Consider the following 23,554-nt stretch of genomic DNA (forward strand, 5'->3'; position numbering starts at 1 on the left):
GACTTTCACATCGATTAATCTAGGACAATTAATAATTTAACACGTACCTTCGGTCCGTCTCCAATAGCTCGAACGGACTGCGGCTGGCCGGGATGCGGCCGCATGCTGTGCCATATCTCGTCCTGCAGGAGATTTAGCAGGACGAGCAACGTGCCCGTTAGACATAGCACGTAGAAAAAGTATCTCTTCAGGGAGAAACGCGGCAAACCCATACCGCCCGGTTCCCTAAGTCGGGCGAGACCCTTATCTAGCCATGCGCCACTTCACTCCACGACATTCGGCTACGCTGTAACGGAAGTCAACCAAGGACGAATGAGATAACGATCGATCTTCGCAAATAATCCGGAAAGAACACTCATAGGATAATATACTTTCTAAATCGGAATCCGTGTATTATCCACTGACAGACAGTGAACAGTTTGATTTCAGTGCTATACTTATCAGTTAGTAATATATTCACTTTTAGTGATAATACATTGATTCTAATCAGTGAAAGTACTGCTTCTCTTAATCGGAATAACTGACAGTGAACAGTCATGGATAATTATAACACGGTAAGATTTCATTGATTCCAATTTAGAGAGTATACTGAAAGATAGTTTGCGAATTAATTTGCTGACGATAACATTAACAAATCTCACAAACTAATTCAAAGATTTTTTAATATATCTTATTAATATTGTGTTAGATATTAATTTTTTTATTAACTAAAATAATTGACTAAAATATCAAATATACAATTATAATTAGCGTAATCAATTAATAAAATTAATTGCCAAACGATTTTATATAATTAATCGAATACATTTTTGCTTAATTAAAGTAATAAATTAAAAATTAAGCACAATCGCAATTGATTTTTTTGATTGAAATTAATTAAATACTATTGGTTAAAAAATAATTAATTGTTAATCATTAATTTTTTGTAATCAAATATTATATTTTCAAAATTATATTTATAATTTTTAAAAATTTTAAAAATGTATTTGTCATCTCAAAAAAATATTTAAATAGATATTAATTAACAAATTCTTTTATTTATGATACGAATCAATATTGTTCAATTATTAATGCTATAAGTCAGTTACTAAAACTAATGATTAATAATTAACAATTTGTCATTAGCAGTAGTTAATTATTTTCAATCAATTGATTGAATTAATTGCAATTATATATAACAATTTATTTTAACAATTTTTATTTTATCAATTAAATATTTAATTAATTAATGCTCAAGGCAACTATTTAAAAAGTTTTAATCGTTCGTTATAATCAAGGACAAAATTCTTAGTTGTAATCATTAATCGATAAATTGATTAAATTTTCTCTTAATGCCCTTTTCGTTGATGACCTTTTCTACTTTTTAAAACATCCGATAGCTCTCTTGTGCAAAATAAAGAAAAAGATAAAGAAATGAAGAACAATGTCGATACAATAAAATAATATATACATATATAGTAAAAAATTGTATGTATACATGTAGTAGATACATGCAATAAAATGCAAAAATAGAACAGGACGATAAAATTTAGCATTTTATTTTATAATTTTTTTGTACGTATATTTGTTTTCCGGGATATGATATGTTTCATTTCCGTGCACAAGACGAATATACGAAGATATATGACACAGATTCTAAATTACTTCCTTATTTCACGTTTTTTGACATAATACGATTTAATTAAAAAAAAAAATTTATTTAAAGCACTCGGGAAAATTAAATGCTATTGTTTTTACAAATTATATAAAATCTGAGTATGCAAAAGTTCATTTAACTTTAATTTATTAATATGTAATGTGAACAATTTTGTACATAAACAAGTTTACTATTATATAATTCAGAAAATTATGATTAATATTATTTAATAAACAACAGCATCATATTAATTAATGATAATTGTCGAACAGAAATTAGAGTAATTTACAAAAAAAGAAAACAGATAAAATTTTGAATTAATACGATCGATACAATAATCTTTTATAATAATAAGATAAATTATTTTTATATCATTTGTGCATACAAACGCCCGCACAGATACATTCACACGCGCGATATGTTAGTATCGTCAAGAACGCTAGTTAAATTCGATAAGATTGCCTAACCTTGTTAATTTCCGGAACATTGCGCACTGATTTTATAATTACGCAACGTAATAATCGCCACTATTATGGAGTTTAATCACTGCATGAAATGATTCATTACTGTATCATTCTTGCATAAGCTTTTTAACCTCTAGAGGATCGGAAGCTGATATATTGGCTTTTGACCATTTGAATGTCTTTTATTGCTTATTTTGTAATCATGTTTATTTAAATATACTTTGGTATTTAGAAGTTCGTGAGATTAAGTGGGCGCGAATGCTTGAGGATAAGATCCGGATGGATCAAATAAATAAAGTACGTAGCGAAATTGTAGTTCAACAGTTTAATAGTGTTTGCTATAATACATTTATTATTAAATAGTTGTCACACTTCATATATTTTTTATTATTATATTTTATATCCCAAATTTCGATATAATAATAATAATAATAATGACACTGAGTACACAATAGTTTTTATAATTATTTTTTATAAAATTTTTTACTGCTAATGCTGTTAAATAGTTATTTTAAAAATATATAATAATTTAAAGCGCAAATACGGAAAAAAATTTTTTATATTACCCTTTTGGACCGTAAACCGAAATATCGAGTCTAAAACGGCGCCATATTTTTCGTAAATCAATAACATAGTCAATAAAATTCCAAGTATAAACTGCAAAAGTCGTCCAAAAACTTCGGTCCTCGGGAGGTTAAACACTTGACTGATCGTTAGCAGAATTGAGAGATGAAACATTTCCCGAAGAGCATATTTCTTTGAATCATCGGCAATTCGCGCGCAATATCAGAAAAGGAGATTTTCCGTTTTATTTAAATTAACGTTGAAACACTGACAGACAGACATTTTTCGTTGTAGAAGGCACGATGATTCGATAAATTTAATTGGACACTTCCGAAGGACGCAGAAGCACGTGCCCGTGAATTTCACGCGACGCAGAAATGTTCTTGCGATTTATCGATAACTCGCTCATCCCTTCATTCGTTAGCCACGAAGAACTTGAAACTCGATGTCATTAAATTAATTTCAACGCAAGATAGCGTCCGCTATCTGGCTGCATCGTCGCACGCCCCCGTATAATCGATACGATACGCCGACCACATTGATTCGCGTCCGAATAAACGCGCGCGATACTATACTAGATATACTCGTCCAATATTTAGGCGAATTGGCAATCTGTTATTACAATTTTCTGTTATTAGCATACACGCTGTCGTGCAAGCCGTAAATATCCGTGTTTTCAAATTATACATGATATTTATACGAACCAGTTGTTCCCATTGTTGTTAACTATTCCCACAAATATCCTCTTCACCTTCACGACAAGAAGTAACATGTACATTTTTCATATAACATGCATTACGCTGAAGTTACGATATGACACGATTGACCTCGTGACCTTATTACCATGTCTCACGTGTAACAGCCCCTTGATTTACGAGAGAGTATCTCCTCCCTTCTTTTCACTAATTTCGCTCTGATCTCCCAGACTTCGTGACACGGAAGACATGGTTTAACTATTTAATTTGATTCATCGGCACCGCGTAGCTCTTCTCTCTTCGGAAAGAACCTTTCAATCGGAAGAATCCTTTCTTCCATACCCTCCCGGAGGACAACGTCCGTTCGCGGTTTCGCAAATGCTAAAGGGCGCGGCAATTATATCACCTGACATTATTCTGTACTTACTCGCAAACACATATGATACATGCCGGATACATTTAACGCGCACACTCGTACGAAAGAGACGCGAGATGTTTTGGAAAAACGAAACATTCCCGTTCACGAAGCGACGCTCTTTTCGCCCGCGAGAAGTGCACAACACCGTTCGCTCGACTGCTAAGCGAATCATCCTGCCGGCTCGTGAAAAGGTGAACGACGGATCCGCCGCGTTGCAACACGCTCTCCATGGTTCTATCTTTGAACCATGATAAAGTTCACGTTCACCAGAACAACGAGCGCTACATGTGTCAAGCCGAAGTATGAGATGAGCTAAAAGTTTCAGTTTACCGCTGCTGATGTAGCATATATGTTAACGTCCACGTGTCCCACGTGTCGCTTCGCAAATGAGGAATTAAAAAAGAGTTCGCAGATACTCGACAGAAGAAAACAGCTTCTCACTCATAAGCAAAAAATTTCATTTAGTAAAAAAGTTTTACATTTATAAAATATACAATATATTTATTAAATATAATAAAAGAAAAAGATCGAGAAGATATCCGTAATGTTTTTTTAGAAATCATATAAAAATATCGGTTATGTATTCTCCAGGTTTATATAATAATAGAAAATAAATTGCTACTCATGAGACTGGCATAAATAATTTTTTAGTTATTATATGTATATTAATATTGTTATTATCAATATTGTCAAATCAGTCAGATTTGTTATATATTCTGGATGTATATTTAACGAAAAAGATTTATTTATAACAGAGAGAACTGAACTCACGAAATTATATAGGTACAATGCATTGTAAAAGAGTATTAAATGACACGAACAAAATATGAAATGTAAAATATATGATTTATAACACGCGGAAAAATGGTTTTTGTGAAGTATTAAAAAATTTAACTAGATACAGATCTAAAAATAATTATGTTGTACCATAAAAATAATTATATAGGACATTCAAGCTTGTTCTTAAGAAAAAGTATTTTAATAAACTGATTACTATATCAGTAGCCGATGAAATACCATCAGTTAGTAGCAATGAATTTAATGAAACATTTTATCAGTTTTTCTTTCTAGAATGTTAAAACTGTTTACAATATTTATCATCATGCTTGAGTATCGTACATAATTATTTTCATCAACGAAACATTTTTAGATTTGTGACTAAATTTTAGATATTAGCAAGCAGATTAACAGCAAAATTCTTTTTGCGTAGAAATGTACGAATAATATATATAATTTCATATTTTTTGTGCACAGTATTAACTTTTTGACAGCACAATTGTAATCAATTTAAATAAAAATTCTGAATTTATATGCTTATTATTTTTGTTTCTTTTCAATTTATTTTGTTAAATATGAAGGACGTAATACTATACATAATAGAATACTATAAATTTAATTGATGGTATTGGCATTTAATGACATGATAACGATAATTTGTCCATTACGATATAAATAATTAAAAGTCCTTCACTTTGCGGCGTTATGGAAATAGATACATATATATATATATATATATATATATACACCGGTATGCAGCTTCGAAATTATTCAAGTGCTCTTTTTCTACTATTCTCACAATAAATATACAATGAGCATTGTCCACTTTTTAATATTTTATATATAAAAGGCGCACATACCTATGTTGGAATCGCTGGATGTTATCCGATTCTCTGGAGGACGACTCTCAACTGCGCGAGTAAATTGAAAGCGTAAATAATACGGACTTTTACACTCTTCTCCGTCGAGAACCGTATTTTACCACGTTAAGGTTGTATTTCTATCGACTAAATTGCATCCACGTTTAAATATTATCACCACGTCTGTCGATATCGATTGATACGAAATTGTCGAATAAACACACTATTGATGATTCTCACGTAGAAGCGACCGTGCTCTCCCTTTCTCTCTTTCTCTCTCTCTCTCTTAGGTTTTATCTGAAGTACTTATCCATGTGGAAAAATTTTCCACAAACAGTTTATTAAATGGCGATTTTTCCTCGACAAGATCTTTCGCCAATTGACGTTCAACTTCTACGTTTCGAGTTAACGAACGGAAAACGTGGATCACGCGGTGAAGTAGAATACTATCTTTTTGCGCGTGGACATCCCGCATCCGGATTCTTCCGGTTTTGCGTTCGTTTATGTTCTTTTCACACAATAGTGTTAAACCTCGTGCAATAACTCGCGCGCCGACGGTTGTCGCAAACCTGTGCACAGGCGGACCGTTCGAGTATCACTGCCCATTGGCGGGATACCGAAGCGTGCTGCATCGCTATCTTATCACTCGCCTTTGTAGGTAATAGACTTACCCACATATCGAATTGTAAAGTATAAACTTCTGATATTTTATTGCGCGCTCATTTTTTGTAGATTGTAAAACTGCACGCTCTTAATTAAAGAAGAAAAATTTTGATATATTACTTTTAAATTCGAACTTCAATCTTTTTTGCGTTTTTCTTTTCTAAGTTTGACATCTTAAGAATATACGCATAGATATATTAGATGAAAATAACTACATATACAAATTAGATGAAAATAATATTTCTGTATACATGAGAAATAAAAGTAAAACTTTAAGGTCGTTCCTTTCGAAGTTATTTTTTTCTAATTGGTGTCCTTAAAATTTTCGTTACTAATAAAACAATCTGCAACCTGATATAAAACGTATAAAGTAAATTATCCTGAATTACAACAATGTTATATATGCAAAATTTTGTTATTAACAAGACAGCAATTTTTTTCGTGAAATTTCAAACTTTCTCTCTCACATATATGCTGTTATTTTAGAAATTTTCAATGTTTTTCTTCTCTGTACGTCAGACTCTATTCATATTTCTCTGTACGTCAGACTGTATTCATTCAGACTGTATTCGTATTAAATATACGAGTAATCTTTTCGATTTTTTTTTTAAATTAATGAGAAGAATAAAATTAGAGAACATTAGCAACATGTATTATTTCTGCAAACAAACGTATTTTGTTTTATCACTTTGAGAAATATATGTATTTTATCTTTACAAAAAAATATACATGTTTTTAGACCTGTATATTTCGTAAATACATGTGCAGTTCTAAAAGTCTATTTATTATAGTCTTTCTGTAAAAAAGTTTTAGAAAAATACAATTTTTTTTAGTGCCAGTATACTTTGTTAAGCCACAAAACTAAAAGCTAACAAATACGTCATCTAACGATGTTGACATATTCGACTCTCTTATCGTCGTTTGCTAATAGTAACGTTTTACATATTTTATTCTTGTTTCTTTGGTCTCCTGAAGGTTGAGACAGCCTTGACAACTTTGCGTAATGCACGTAAACCACATAATTCTTTAAACGTTGCACAGTCGAATTAACGTTTCACTAATAGCAAACTCAGTTGGATACACTAGTGCATCCAACTGAATTATCAGTGTTCGGAATTGCTCTTTACTAGTGTGGTTGCTATTTGGGTGAGATTACTCTCCGTTAATGTTGCTATGTGTTCGATTGAATTGCACTGACCCGGTGTAATTACGCTGTTTGGTTGAGCTAATTCCACTCTGATGTAAAACATACTTAATTGTCCAACACTAGTAGACAGTCGCATGAAGATTCTTAACAGTGCATCCTATACTTCTTTTGTAACCATATTTTATAATGGTTAAAATGTTTATATTAATTAAATTTTTTAATGCCTCTAGTAGCAGTAGTGATTATTATGTATTAACTAAATGCAGGCCAACGGATACGAATCAGGTGCGGTAAATGGAGCGCAAACATAACATAGGCATTTATTTATTATTTGAATTGAAATATATTGGTCCGTTTCCGCGGTTCCTCTGCAGCTTATGTTGGCAGTGGTTGCAATGCAAATATATTACTGACCCAAAAGTGGAAGACTCCCATGTAGATGAGATGTCGAAATATGTGAAGATGGTTCGAAGGAAAAGCCGAAAGGTACTAATACTTATCTCAATTCAAATAATTAATGAAATTCTTCAAATTACTTTTCGTATCATTTACCTGACTCGTATCCACTGCTCTACATTTAACTTTTCTGTGCCATTTTCATGAATCTTATTTTATATTAAATATATTAGTATTAAGAGAAAATATAAAAATTTCAAATGTCCAGAATGTGTTAAAAATTATTATTAACGAATACTCTAATAAAAATGAAGAACATTTAAAAACAAAAAACATTTGATAAATACCAACAAAAATTCTTAAAAAATTTTTTAAATTTTATGGTCATTGACAGCACTATATAGCTTTTATCATTTCTATATTTAAGTACTTATTTAGATTACAATACTTGGATTACTTTTCTCACAACGTGTCTAATTAGATATTAAGTTCGTTAGAAATAAATGCATAATAAAAATAATAAATAAATTTACAATAAGAAATGTTGCATCTAAATTCAATGTAGCGGAATCTATTTTTCACAAGTAACAACAATAATTTCCATACTTTAATTTCTTGATAAAAATTAAGATAAAAAAGAAATTCTCGCAAGATAAATGAAACAGATAAATGTAATCGCGATGTGGTATTGTGGCCATAGGCGTGTTCGATGCATGTACGTGCTGAAGTTCCTAGCTTTGCACTATTCTCGGAATACGTAAACATCGCTCCGATAACACGCATCTAATATCTAACCACTGGCATTGTGCTGACGCACATCAACCAAATTCGGTATAAATTTTGGATTCAACATATTTTTCAAATTCTTTTTTATTGCAATATCGTGTATATCTTGGATATTGTAATATGTACATTGCGTGATAGTAATCATTTTAATAATAACACTTTATTATTAACATAGAAAGTAACATTAAAATATACTTATCACGAATTTTAGAAAAACTCATTTTATGTACACTGAGAGAGAAATGTTTATTTAGATTTAACAATTTTTCTTAAACTTAAAAAAAATTATACGTTGGAATAGTTCAACCAAATCACTATTTGAACTAAGAACTGCAATTATTTGACTTTTCAAATAATATATATTTATATCTTAAAGTAAATATGTTTGAAAAAAATTTTAATTTTTTTTTCACTTAAATATTTTTATTATAAAACTCAAACAATTTTAATTAAAGTATTGTGTTGTATAAATAAAGAAATTTATTGTTTTAGTTAAGTAATTTAATTATATTCATTTATTGCAATAAAATATACGTGTTTACTTTTCAATATTTCATTAATCTTGCTTATATAAAAGTGTGTATTTTAATAATCTTTAATTTTATAAAAAACGTTATACAGCGAAAAAATATTACAATGTAGAATATTTATCGATAAATGTTCCATCTAACGTAAAACATTTACAATAAATGCAGTAAGCCATGAGCTTTTACAAATAAAGCAATATTGTTCGAAGCATTCATTTTTATTTAAAGAAAACGTTATTTTATCGAAAAATATTATTTTCAAACAATCGTGTTTTTTTCTACCAAATATAATTTAATGCAAACAAAACTAAAAAATGTATATTCAACAAAATAATGTTATTTCTAAAGACATATAGTTTCTATGAAATAAATGTAAGCCAAATAAACAAAAATACATAATGTAAAGAAATTTTTTCCTGTGTACTAAAAAAAGGAATTTATATTCTCTTGAAGAATGTTATAAAATTGTATCGAAGAAAATTGTATCAGAAAAATAAGTAAATCATATTTTCATTTTAAATTACAAGGATTCAGAATACATTTTCAATAAATATGAAAATTATGATGAACTTTGATAGATTTGCGAATGCATGAACTTATGAAATATTTAAAATAAATAGTATTTAATTAATTCAAGGAATTTACAGCATGTATTTTTCTGTGTGTGTATGGAAGAGTATTTAAAGTAAATGTTACTTTGTTTCATATAAGCGATGAACGTATTTTAAAACTACTACCAAGAAAATATTCTTTGTAAAGATAATCCTTAAAAGAAGAAAACTAAAAATTGAGTAATCACTTTTCGTAGCACGGTATTTTTCTTTGTGCACGCGTAATGAACATTTTGCTCATGGCGATTAAAACTGTATATTACAGTAGATTATATACTTCAGTAATTAGGAATTAGATGTTTTTTATAAATCTAATGATGACGTTCGTGCGGCGATGTCAAAATCAAATCTTGGCATAGCGACAAAACGATTACTAATGCAATCATTTAATTGTTCACATTTCTGTACATGTTAATCGCGATAAATTTGCAATCATGATTGCGTCGCGCGAAAAAATCATGCAGGTATTTTACTCTACAATTTTTCGAAATTTCGTTTGATTCGAGTTGATATGATCGAAATCGAACGATTACTCGTTTTATTCTTCGTCTGCATTTAGCCCTCGATTTACTTGAGTTATTTTCATGCAGGAAATTCGGCGAAAGAATTTAATTCGGCGTATGCAATATGAATGCAATCAATCGAATCTGTAGCAAATAGATCAACCTTATAATTTGATTTTATCAGATTTACTAACGCCCTATTTAAATGACATACATACTATTGACGTATTATTCGTAAACGACGACAATAATGACGTTAATTATATTAGCATCGATAACTATAATCATAGCTGATGAATTCAATTGTTAGTTCTATTATTACATTACAAAATATAATTCCCAAATCGGAATCAGTGTATTATTCATGAAAGATAATCTGATTTCACTGTATTTATAACTTATCAATCAGTAATAATGAATTATCTTTCAGTGATAATACATTTGTTTCCGTTCCGTGAAAGCATCCCCTCTTAATCATATCACTAAAAGATAGTGAATAGTCACCCATGACAATTATAAGTTGTTATGGCGGCGTTCGTAAAGGATTGAAGGGAAAGGCCGAGAGGAGGTTCCTCCTTTATCCTTCGTTATTTTTTCTATATTCGTAATATACTTATTTTCCCCCCTTTTTTTTATTTCGCGTATGATTCATAAGTTCAGGGAGGTTTTGGAATGAGAGACGATCAAATCTTTAAGATTATCTCAAGACACAGTCACTGGGGAGATTCTTCTTTAATACTTTAATCAAGAATAGCACTGCAAATTAGTAAGATTTCACTGATAAATAAGATTTAAAGAATATACAAAATCTTTTTCCGCATTTAATTGCAATATAGTGACAGATCTTAATAACAAATTTATGAAATGTGAAATTTTAGGTTATTACTATACAGTTTGATATCGAGCTTCGACATATACTCGGTGATGACAATAAGTCTTCAACTTTAAGATCTAAGTAAATATGAGTGCTCTAACGCTTGGCTTGAATTAATATTGATTCGGTATAATAATAATTAAGCGTTATCAAGCTATTTTATAAATCTTCTGCGTCTAGTATCAAGATTATTTTTGCATGGGAAACTCTGCAAAGGGATTTTATCAATAAATAATGCGCTTGATCAATACTTCACATGTATTTTGCTCTTTAATTCTCTTCTGGATAAAGGACGTGCCAATTTCAGCATTCAATTTACTATAATTGTGTCGAGATAAACGATTAAAGTTTCAATTAATTCAATAAAAATATACGTTTTCTTCTTTCTTTTCCATCTGTTACTCAGAAGTTTTCCATAATTATATATAAAATAATATTAACTACTGCTGTGTAACTTTTATCAAAATTATTAAAAAGTTAATATAAATTTGCCGTAACCATTTCTGTGTAACTTTTATTTAAAACAAATATCTTTATGGAACAATTTATGCGTTTATTGGAAACATATAGCGTACCGTTATAAAATGATATTTATAGATAATTATCGTCATTTTACCGTCATCTGACGCTATTTACAATATATCAATTATTTGCATCATTGATTTTTCCTCTTCTAACAACATAATACAATTTTCTGTTGTACCACGTAATGTGACTATTACGTTCCTGGCTAACATTAATAAATAAAAGATAACGGCTGTATGCATGTGATAAATATAATATCGAGTCCATCGGAGCATATCGTTCTCGATATATTTTCAGTGTAACGCTATTCTTTCGACCCTGCTGTTATCTTCTGCAGAACATTTCTGCTTACTTCGGTGTACATATCCCACGATGCGAATTCGTCGAAATTGATGATTCACGATGTTCCGAGATACGTCACCGTTCTTTTATCTCATTTGTGTTTTTCGCGATTTCGGCATAACGCATATATATATCAGAACTGGGCAAGTTATATATTTTTTAAACTAAATTAAGTTAAAGTTAATAGCTTATAAAATTAATTTAATTACGTTAAAAGTTACATAAAAAATTAATTCAATTAAAAGTTATATTAAGATTAAATTAACTTAAGTTAAATTAAAAGTTAATTGTGAAAATTATTATTCATATTAAAAGACTTGATTGTAAACGAGAACTCTTGTCGAGTTATCGGCTCGCATCGCTGACGCAATGGTCGGAATTTAAGACACTTTCAAAGGCACTTAGGCTGCATTCGAAAACATTACCCTCGTGCCTCACTTTATCCTTTTTGTTCACCGAATTAATTATATTGAACAAAAATTTTTGAATGATTCACAACACTCGGGTGATGTTTTCAAATGCAGTCTTAGATGAGTCGCTGATGGGGGTACAGTCACAAAACTTATTATTTGGACATAGAAGTTTATCTTATGCACACAATTATCAAATATAATTTTTTTTAGAAAAAACTTATTGAAAATATAAACATTTATCAGCGATACATTTTCAACAAAAGCAAACTTGCATTTAAACTGAACAGATTCACTGGACTGTTATTAACAAAATTACGTTTAAAAAATGTATAAAATTCCAACAAAGCGCTGAATCTACTTTACCTCTACTTTTATTTGTTCCTATTTAAATTTAAAAATGTATGTAAAAGCTAATATAATTGTTGTAGAATAATATTAAATAAATAAGACAATCTCTCTCTTTCTCTTCTTATATACAGTCACAAAATTAATTATCTGGACACACAAAATATTGGAATTTTTTTTGTGCTACAATTAAAAACATTTTTGATGAGGGAAGTGCATAATTGGTACAGGCATAATTGGAACGTGTTTTCTTAAAAAAAAAAAATTGATAAATGTATAGCATTAACTAAATTTGAAAACCTATTTTGGATAATAAATTTCATATCTATACATATTATACCATCAGCAATAGGCGACTTACCCAAGTACCATATCGAAAATGTTTTAAATTCCGACTATTGCGTTGCCAATGCGGGCCGATAACACAATAGCCATGAAATCGGTCCGAAATACGCGCTCTCATTTGAAATGTTACTATTTTATTAGTCTAGACTTTATGGAACTCTACCGAACCTAGTTTTTGACGAGAAAATAAAGTAACTGGCAATAGTTGTAATAAGTCTAATTAATCTGAATTCTCGTAGAAATTAATAAAATGGATTATATTTAGATACACCTAGTACACAGAAAGAACAGTTTTGCTGCAGTGTTTAAAAATTTAGGTAGATACAAATCTAAAAATAGTTTTATTAAATCATCCAAATAATGGTATAGGATGCTCAATAATTATGATAAAAGCTGCAAAATATTTTACTAGTCTGACAATCAATTTGATTACATATATTATTTTGAGAGTCCAATACAAAATTATTTTTAGACCTGTATCTGTATCTAAATTATTCAGCAAAATTATTCTTTTCGTGTATGTTAGCGAATAATGAAAGCTGTGGGATAACAATTTAAAAGGCAGCAGTAAAAAAGATAAAACTTGGAAACTCGCTGAAAATATTCACATGAATTGGACGCGGAATGGACATAAAATTTTATTCTACAAAATTTTCTTGTCGGAATTAATTATTAAATATGATATTACTTTATAGCAAGAGAAAAGAAAATTTTAATCGCAAAACGATGAAAAAAATATTTTAATAGGAGCATTCGATCTAGGTAATTATATTATTACGTTTTATTGAAATTAAGGAGAGAGAAAAAAAAGAGTTAATGTTCAAAAAAATAAAGTTATTTATTGACAAAAAATAAAATTAATCAGCAATTAATCTAGTCGGCGTTGACTATAACGTGTAAAAAATTAGTAACACAAAGTTATTACAAAAACTGCGTTATTATTTATTTTAGCTAATTTAAATTAAACTTAATCAAATCTAATAAAATAAAAAATAAAATAAAAGCTAAGCAATAAAAAGCTTAACATTAAAAGCTAAAAAAAAAAGTAATAACGAGGGAAATAAACTCGTTAAATAAAAAAAAAGTATTATCAAAAGACATAACTGTGGTTTGTGCTCCCATTTATGTACGATAGCGTGATTCGATGACGATTATCATCAACTAAGCGATAATAAAGGGATCTCGGAAATTATTACGTGTTTACGTAGCCAGATAACGGTCGGTGAACGGAGTCGTTCGAATAATAAATGCCCAACGTGGGCGTTCACGCACGCATCATCTCGTAATCGTCAATTGTGGATGCGAGACGTGGCTTTAAAGAGACCCGCCGCCGTAAAGACAACAGGCGCAGAACAAATAGTTCTCGCGCTTGTAACGCGTTCGTAAAATATTTAAAAAAAAAAAAGAGGAAAGAAGATATACGGAACTGACAGGTGTAACGTCGTGATGTGCAGCCGCTGATAAATTTTGCATTGTTAAATAAATATTGTCGTTGCTGTTCCGGCCGCTAGTTTAGTAGTGACACGCTAAATTACGTTCAGACCCGTCACGGCACGTGCGTGCATTGTCACTTCGCATCCGACGAAACACGCGCATAATAAACGTGTCAAGTCCGGTGCAAGCGCGCGTAATCATCGGCACGTTTCTGCGCCGCGTCGCGAGCAAACGCGAATAGATTCATACGAATTAAAGTCAATCGCATGATGATCGACGAGGAGGAAGAGCTCGTTAAACGGCGCGTTTGTTAAGCCGCTCGCGTTTCTTTTTCCGCCGGCTAAGGTCGACGATAATTGACAGAAACCAATAAATCAGGAACAATAACTCATGTCGACTTCGAAGTGTCGTCATCCCGTATATACACATACAGCACATGCGGGTAATAAATCTACGGCACGCACGCACGACGCAACGCACGACGGCTGTCAGCGGACGGGTGTCGACATACAATTATTTAAATCACCTCAGAACACGTGGTCTCGTTACGTTCATTAACGACGACACGAGAAAATGTTATGGCAATATCGTAAAACTTTTATCGCAATATCGTAAAACTTGCGATTTAAGTTCCGGCAATCGGTACTATCTAATTTCGCATCGCATCGCACTGATTTATCATCTCTTCCGCATCTGCGTAATCCGGTACGGATATTGTGAAACCTTGTCAATTATTTGTACATGTAATAATAAATGCGTAGTAAAACCGCTATCTCTTCGTTTCGCGTGTGATTTCGGATAGCAACGCGATTTTCATTCAGTCGAATAGCGGAACCCCGGAACTGTTTCGAACGGTCCGACCGTGATCCAGGTCATTGCGGACGTCTGTAATATAATTGTCGCGATTGCGAGATAACCCAGATTGACCGCCACAATTCAGTTATATTATTCCCGAACGATCGCTTCAAAGAGATTCGGCGTTCAGGTAAAGGGAGCTGACGCACTTTTTTTGCAGCACGGTGATTCGGTCCGATTGATCAGCCGCGGTTTTAATTCTTGCTCTTTTTAAGGAGTTACATCTGTGCGAACGTATGAAAACGTAGGGTAACTTTGGGAATTGTTTAGCAGTTGAATAATAAAATGAGTCGAAATTCGGTTTGAAGATCTGCGCATACCTTAAGCTACACGAAACAATTTTTGTTTCGTCTCTAAGCATTCCGTGTCAACATCCTTCCTCAAGTGTCTGTGATATAATTTTTGGAACTCTTAGTCTATGTTGCTATTAACTGTTCCAAGAACTGTTCTATCTCTTTGGCACGAGGCCACCACGGAATGAGGCGTCTCATTTTAATAAGCGGATAGCGCAGAGTTTTTTGACTACTAATTTTTGATTATTTTGTATTTCACTGAGGATGACCAATATTTAAAAGGTCGAAACTCGTAAGGTTTGAATCTCGTAAACATGTCTTGTTTTGTTTTTTGGCGTATAACAACCTGCGCAGCTCGTCAGCTCTCTATTATTCTCTTTTATTTTGTATTTATTATATGAGTCTAATTATATTTATTTTGTTTCCTTTGTTTTTAATTTTTGTTTTATTTTCTTGCATCAATACAAAATGGCTGAAGCTCTGTAAATGAGACTACTTTCTTTCTCATTAGCCTCCGCGGCTTGTAGCAGAAATGCCGTACACTTTCAGTAAGGACAATAAGTACAATTTTTTTGTAATGTACATTAAACTTTCTTTTAAATACACGCATATATATTGAAATACTAATTTTTGTAGAAATGCTAAACGTTTGAAAACAGAATATCATTTTTACTAAAAAAAAAATTGGAAAAGTATTTATAACAATAAAAGATTTTAACGTAAAAAAAAATCATATGTACTTCTCTCTAGAGAATTTAATTTAGCAACTACCGTGAAAATTTGAAGTGAATTGAATAAAATTTGTTAAAGTTATACTGCAAACCAATTTAAAACATGATTTTGAAAAAAACGAGTTTAAAATTGTTTAAATCAATTGTAAAACTATTTAAAAAAATTTGTACACGTATAAAAACAATTGCATCTTATTTTTGAGACTTTAAGGCATCATTTAAAACGATAAACTTTTTTTCCATTTTTTGAAAGTTTCACACGAATTAATTTTCATCACCAGAAAGAGAATGTATAAAACAGAATCAGTGTATTATTACTGAAAGACAGTATAGTCATTATGATCGAGTTATAAATATTGTACTGTAAATCGGTAAGATTTTATTGAAAGAATTAATTAGTATCAGTGAAATACTCATTGATATTCAATATAATCATTTCACTGTTTTTAGTGATATTTTCACTAGTTCAATTTAAAAAAGTATTTTTTGTGATAAAAAAGTATTAATTAACTTGATGCACTTTTTCAGCACATGAAATAGCAATGATTTGACAAAATATATGATAGATTAATTGGGAAAAAAAAAGAAGAGAAGAGAAAGAAATGATTGGCAGGTATATAGATAATATCGGAATAAAATAAATAAAAGTTTTTATAAAAATAATGAATTGGTTTCTTTATTAAGCATGTTGACATTTAATATCTATAAATATTACTTTAAAAAACAACAATAACATTTAAAGAATATTTAGGTATATAAAATTAAACTTGATTAAATTAAAATTAATTCAATTGTATAAAATTATTGCAAATATTTGTCGTCAGTTCTAATTTCCATTCGTATTCACTATATTTTCTTAATAAACAAAATTTGAAATTTTGTCTAAGGAAAATTTGTTCAGGGATTATTTTGTTGATTTTGACTTTTTGAAATAATTTTTCTGCAAATTTTACTGTACTTTTCCAAATAATTTTATATGATTTGTATTCGAAACGCGCTTATAAAAGCGTTAGAGCGCTTTTTTGTCATCTTATCTTTATTTTAATTTTAATAAACGATAAAGACGGATGATGAGAAAGCTGACATTTTTATAAGCACGTGTAGGAGCCTATAAGGTTTATTGATCTTGTATTTACAATTAGATTTTTCATGGCCATTTGAAATACGATTCGGTGGTCGCGGACGTGTTTGGGAGTGCGAGCTTATTTCTAGTGTACAATTGACATTCTAGAAACCAGAAGCTATTCCCAGGCTATTTCTCGAAGCAAAAGTAAGAGAGAGAGGGAAAGAAACTATGCCGAGCATAGTACAGTATGAGCAAATTAGTATATTTCAATGCCTTATTGCCCAAATCTTATCGATCATTGCAAAAGCTACTATGATCAGTAAATTAAGTTTTTTTTTCGAATAATCTCTATCATTGATCTTTTTAAAACTTATGATACGATATTTTTCTAATCAATGTAAAGAAATATCTACATGTATAATTTTAATTACACATAATTAAATAATGGTTGAATAAATAAATTCTCTCTTGTAAAATGAAAAATATATGACATTTTTTACAAAATTATAATGTACTCTTTAAATCTAAAATATAATACATTTATTTGCTTACAAAGAAAGTAAAATGTACTGCATAAAATAATGAGTCACTCGGTGAGAAAAGAATCAATTGAAAAGAATCAAAAAGATATATTATCTAAATAGATAATTTTGTTGTTTTATATCTATTATACATTCTTGAATATATCTCTATTTAGGAATTATATGCAGCATAATAATAATATCAATTGGATGCATAATAAAAGTCATAATAGAGACCAATTAAAATGCCAACTCATTTATTGCAATAAACCAAATCATTCTTTATTTCTTTATGAGACCAGTTGATATTTTATCTAATGTTTTGGCTATATAAACGCGTTATTTAAATAATATAGAAATTTATATGTATGTACAAAATAATAAAATTACTCACACGGAGAAAAATCGAAACAATAAACTCAGAATAATAATAATGTAAACAAATAAAAACAGATTTGATTATCAAATTTTATATAGAGAGAACGGTTTTGCTGAAATTTAACTAAACAGATCTGAAAATAATTTTAGATCCAAATAATTATGGAGAATATTCAAGCATGATGAACAATGCTGCAAAAACTTTTAATATTCTAGCAACCAGTTTGAGGGAACCATATAATTATTTTGATGGTCTAACAAAATTATTTTCAGTGTATAGCCAAATAAATTTAAAGTTTGATTAACTTTTTAGTTCACTGAAAGCTGGATACAAAAAATAAATGTATAACAAATCGAGAAGCGACAATTTTGTTTCAATATTTGTCCATTATTTTTAAACAAAGATATATACATTTAAAAAATGTTAAAAGATTAACAAAACAAATATACAGCATTTCCATTTCTTTTCATGGTAAACGTCAAAGCAGATTCTGCGAACGTTCATTCAGTTTATGTCAAATATTGATAAAATATAAACTTATTTATTCGTTACGCAAAAATTAACGTAAATTAATTTCAATTTAGAATGCATATAGGAAATATTTAGAATATTTGGAAAGCAGCGTTATTGCCGTTTAATTGCGAGCGCTTTGCTGTTTACGGTATAATTTGGTAGGGTACTACGGTTGTCTAATTGGTCCTCAATTTCCGCCTCTTGCGCTCCAGTGAATTAACCTTTGACCGTATCATCTGATGATTTAAGCGAGTTTTGCGTGCCATCTACGTTTGCAAATTGTTCGTCGATGCGGCTCATGCGGCGGTGTTCGTTGCCAAACGTTGACCTAACACGAACTTCATGAAATTTAAATGGAGCGTACAGCAATATTATTTTACTTGTTACATTTACTTTATTATTTTTATTTTATATCAAATGAATTGAAACACAAAAATATCTTCGTGCAAAAGTTTTACAAATGTATTCCAACGTGGGAAAATATTTTGCAATTTTCTGGAACAAATTTAATAAAATAAGAAGTAAACGAGGTCGGAGCAATTTTAAGCATATATCACGCTTATCTGATAGAAAACAAATAATTCCACGAATAGCAGCGTAATGTAAAATTCACATAGCTATTTTTTTAAGATTTCGCTAGATTAAGAATTTTTACATTTCCAGAAGTGTTTTAGGAGGGACACCGGATTATACGCGAGAAAATATATGATCCCGCGAAATACACCGCACAATGTTCCGCATTCGAGTTTATTTCGCATTTTTCCCTGATTCTCCGAGAGGAAAAATTGTTTTCGTATATAAAGCGACGACAATTTTCGCTTAGAAATCCAGAATAAATTCGGCTGTTATGTACCTGTGCCGCTATCGCCTTTATCGAAGTACAATCGCGAAGAGGACTATACCACGTTGTACCACGAGCGTGAATCAACTTTCACGCTCACACACCTCGAGGCTCCCCTGTGCCGTGCTCCACTGTGTGGCAACCACACGCGAGCACAACCCTCTATCGCTTTCTATACCCAAACCCCACGACAAGTGCGCCAAAGTAATCGAGTCAGACCGGCATGTGCCTCCATGTATGTATTGAATATGTATTCGATATGTATGTATATTACATATATGTATATACATGTTCGGCCTACGACACGCGATCGTAAGCATTGAACTTCTAGCACGAAACGTCAATGTTTCTTCTGGTAACGTTGGAATATATTTCTTCGTTACGTTTTGCCACGATGCGTCTAAACTCATCTTTCAAACAAATGAAAATTATTCCGCAGTCGCTTATATTAGCGATGCGAAAAATTTATTCTCGCCGCGTCTCTCCCTTTATTCTTGCATTCTTCATATACATTTAACTTTTTAAGTTGATGTGGCCATGAGAATTAAAAAATTGACGTTTTATTCCGATTTAAATTCATCCTTTTCAGATCCTCTCGAGATTCTTAAATTGAATGTAAAAACGTTCTCTTCGTACTTTCCGTTAGTTTCGCATTTTAATTCTTTCGAACTTTATAAGCAATTGAATTTATTATACTTTTCCTAGTACTCGTTCCCTTCTTTACACTTATAATCTTAATATTTTTTTTTATTACACTCTTGATTACAATCTTAATATTTTTTTTGAATCTACGAAAATTTGTCTTGGCCAGCAAAACCGATCGACATAATTAAATTTCTCTTTCTAAAATACTGATTTACAATTTCAATTTAAGTTATTGTTATCTTTGAAAATGCAAAGGTCTACAATATAATACACCTAGTCGATACATATTGCAATTCTGCAAATGGAGTTCGATACGTGTTGTACATATGTCAAGAAAGTTCGCGATGTTATAGTCCCGCGAGAGTTGCAATCCTTGACGGCGCGTCGAGTTGCAAAATAAAGAAAAGAGGGTATAAGATACGGGAAAGAGACAGCCGCGCATAAGACCTTACGACTCGATAGAGAGTAAAGCTGTGAAATAGAAGCGAAACTATTTCCTTAACTATGCGACGAGACCATTGATGAAGAGACAAACACACGATGCTTGAAACTTCCGCGATGTAAATCATGTATGCGCCAGTCGACAAAACATTTATTTTTTTAAATCAGAAAACAGAAATAAAACAAAATATATCGTATTATAAAGTTTTATGCAGTTCATGAAACTTTAAATTAACTGCCACAATTAATCGCGAAAATTCATAGACAGTGACGATTTATTGCTTTCTTTGAATATACATATACGTAAATGAATCCTGATATATTATCTTAATGATAACGTATCTTATATTTATTTTTGTTGATATAAATTATACTAAATAATTTAATCAACGATTTGTAGTTTAATTTAATATAAAGTCGTTACATACATATCTCATATTTGAGATAATAATGAATTATTCAATATGAAAATGTTTCTTTAACTTTAATTTTAAAAGAAAGTTCTTAATTTCTGGATTTTTTCCAAAAGCTAAATTTATTCAATTTATGTATAATATTTTTAATTATTTTAAATTTCACACTACATTATTTTGAAATTCTGCTGAGAAACTTGCAGTTTTAATAATCTAAAATATCTTATGTATATGTAGATCTTTGAAAAAAAGAATTGATAAAGTACTTCAATAAACTAATGATATTTCATAGTTGCTGATATAGTAACCACTTGTTCTTAAGGATATAAAATTAATTAAAAGAAAATTGCTTTTTTATCTTTTAATACTCTGTAGTAGAAAAATAATTAGTTAATCAAGCTTTATATAAATTAAGCTCTATGCAAATGAAAAATAAGATAAGATCATGGTCAATAATAGCCAATTAAGGAGAATTAAAAAATTTAAAATATATTTACTCTTAAATGTGATGAATAAAGAATAATAAATTTCTCATTCTGTTTATTTTAATTAATAAATTTGTTAATTTATTCTATTTTTTTATTGTCATTGTCACTTTGATTTAAATTATATATTTTAATCAATTTCACATTTTTGTCTCTTTTTTAAAAATTATTGTTTATACTGTAAAAAAACTCAGTAAGATCGAAACGTACGTATCACACTGAAAACGGTTGTTACATTATTTAGAATTCTGGTAATTTAACCAGTGATCTGTTTAAAGACAAATCAGAAATCTTGTAGGAATTATCAGATTATGGTAAAGTCTGATTATTAAATGTTCTAAGGTTTTAATTTTTTATAAAATTTTGAGCTCTATTATAATAACCAGAAATTCAGCTTGTTTTCATCAAAACGCGTTCTATCATATATCTCTTATTGATATGGTAAAGTTATTTTTCTCAGTGTAATTTATTATTCAACCATTAAAGAATAAACGTATTTTTATGTTGTTAATCTTCTTAATTGACTTATTGGCTCATTATTTTTTCCTATTTGAGTTAGAAAGATGTTTAAAAAGTTTTATACTTATGTATAAATTATTTAAAATGTTCATAAAACTTGTATACGTAAAGGCTCATACTTTTAATATGTGATAGTACATTTTAAACCAAATTTAATCTTAAAAATATTCTCATTTGCAAGTACACACGCATACACACATGCACCCAAGTGCATATTTGCGTATATAAAGAGACTCATATTGATATAAAAATTTAATGTAAAATTAAACAGTAACTGACCATTATCTTAACTTATTTGTATTTGGATGTATCCAGCTAAATTAACTAATTATCTTCTAATGCAAAATGCTAAAAATAATTATATATTAATTATATATGTATAGAATAGTTCATGTTACTAAAACTGTTAATTCTTCAAAATTTTAAAATAACATAGTGTAAAATTTAGTACAACACTGGTATGCATTAATTGGATAAATTTTGTTTTTATGTGAGTAAATTTAGAAACTAAAGAAAATCTTTTACAATTCAAGTTAAAGAAATTCTTTTATGTTTCAGATAAAATTTTATTTCCTAAACATCTTCTGTATTATCCTTTACATCTTTTTTACAGCACGATTGATTAAGTTTTAATTTTTTAGGAAATTAACTAAAAAAAAATAAAAAATAAAAATGCTTCAATTAAAAGCTTATTGATTTTTGAACGCAAATGTATATCATACGTTTTATAAAAGACTGAATTTTCGTTAGATACACAACAGAATGAAATATGATAATAACTACAATAATTGTAACTGGTAAATATTTTGATCACCTCCCCAGCTACCCCTTTCGCGTACCCAAGATTCATGAGAGCCACGCCGTCTCATTCACCTTGATGTTCGAAGCTCCATGAAACCACCATTGGAAAATCCACCCCTCACTCTCATCAATATACGGATATTTCTACGAAGGATAATAAGAGAAACTCACCAGGATCGTCACGTGGTTAACCACGGAAGTCTTCGCACAGGAACTTGCTGCCCGACAGACGGACGGACGGACGCACCCCGGGACGACGCACACTCCCGGCCCGGTCGTCACATGTCAGAGCCCTTTCGTCGAATCGTACACAGTGGAATAAGCGCGGACTCGTTCATCCCCGCGACATCGGGCAGGTCACGCGTTGTAGACGGCCGGCCCAACCCGTCGCTTCTGTCGTTTCGGTGGTGGTCCCCCATCCCCTTCTCCTCTTCCTCTTTCTCCTTCTCCTCCTCTTCCTCCTCCACCTTCCGCCTCCCTCCTAGGCTGGTTCGTGCATCGCTCCTTCTCCTTTTCACGGACGCGTGCAGCGCGAACAATCACCCTCTCCTTCCCTCGCCCTACTCCCCTTCGGTACTCATCAGGACCTTACCCGACGCTCCCGACGTGAGGGGATAAAATCCATAAGACGCGCGTCTGCGCCCTCGACCCACCCTCGTGTTCACGACATAAGCGCCCTTTAACCGAGACGCTTCGAACTACCTCTACCACTTACTCGAAAGGAAA

General features: G+C 30.8%; 1 protein-coding gene across 4 annotated transcripts in view; it reads right to left on the reverse strand.

Annotated features, from left to right (window-relative positions):
• LOC105194752 (glycoprotein 3-alpha-L-fucosyltransferase A) overlaps positions 1 to 23,326 on the reverse strand; it is a 36,783-nt gene extending 13,457 nt beyond the window's left edge. For 2 of the 4 annotated variants that reach the window (XM_039445991.1, XM_039445999.1), the window contains exon 1: positions 48 to 212. In XM_039445991.1, the coding sequence (XP_039301925.1) occupies positions 48 to 212 (165 nt within the window). Of the gene's footprint in view, positions 1 to 47; positions 287 to 5,414; positions 7,907 to 22,999 lie in introns of those variants that run through there. The other 2 variants (XM_026131308.2, XM_039445987.1) reach the window with 2 other exon arrangements.
• Positions 23,327 to 23,554: the final 228 nt, after the last annotated feature.

Source organism: Solenopsis invicta, chromosome 1 (genome assembly GCF_016802725.1).
Source record: "Solenopsis invicta isolate M01_SB chromosome 1, UNIL_Sinv_3.0, whole genome shotgun sequence".
Taxonomy (NCBI): domain Eukaryota; kingdom Metazoa; phylum Arthropoda; class Insecta; order Hymenoptera; family Formicidae; genus Solenopsis; species Solenopsis invicta.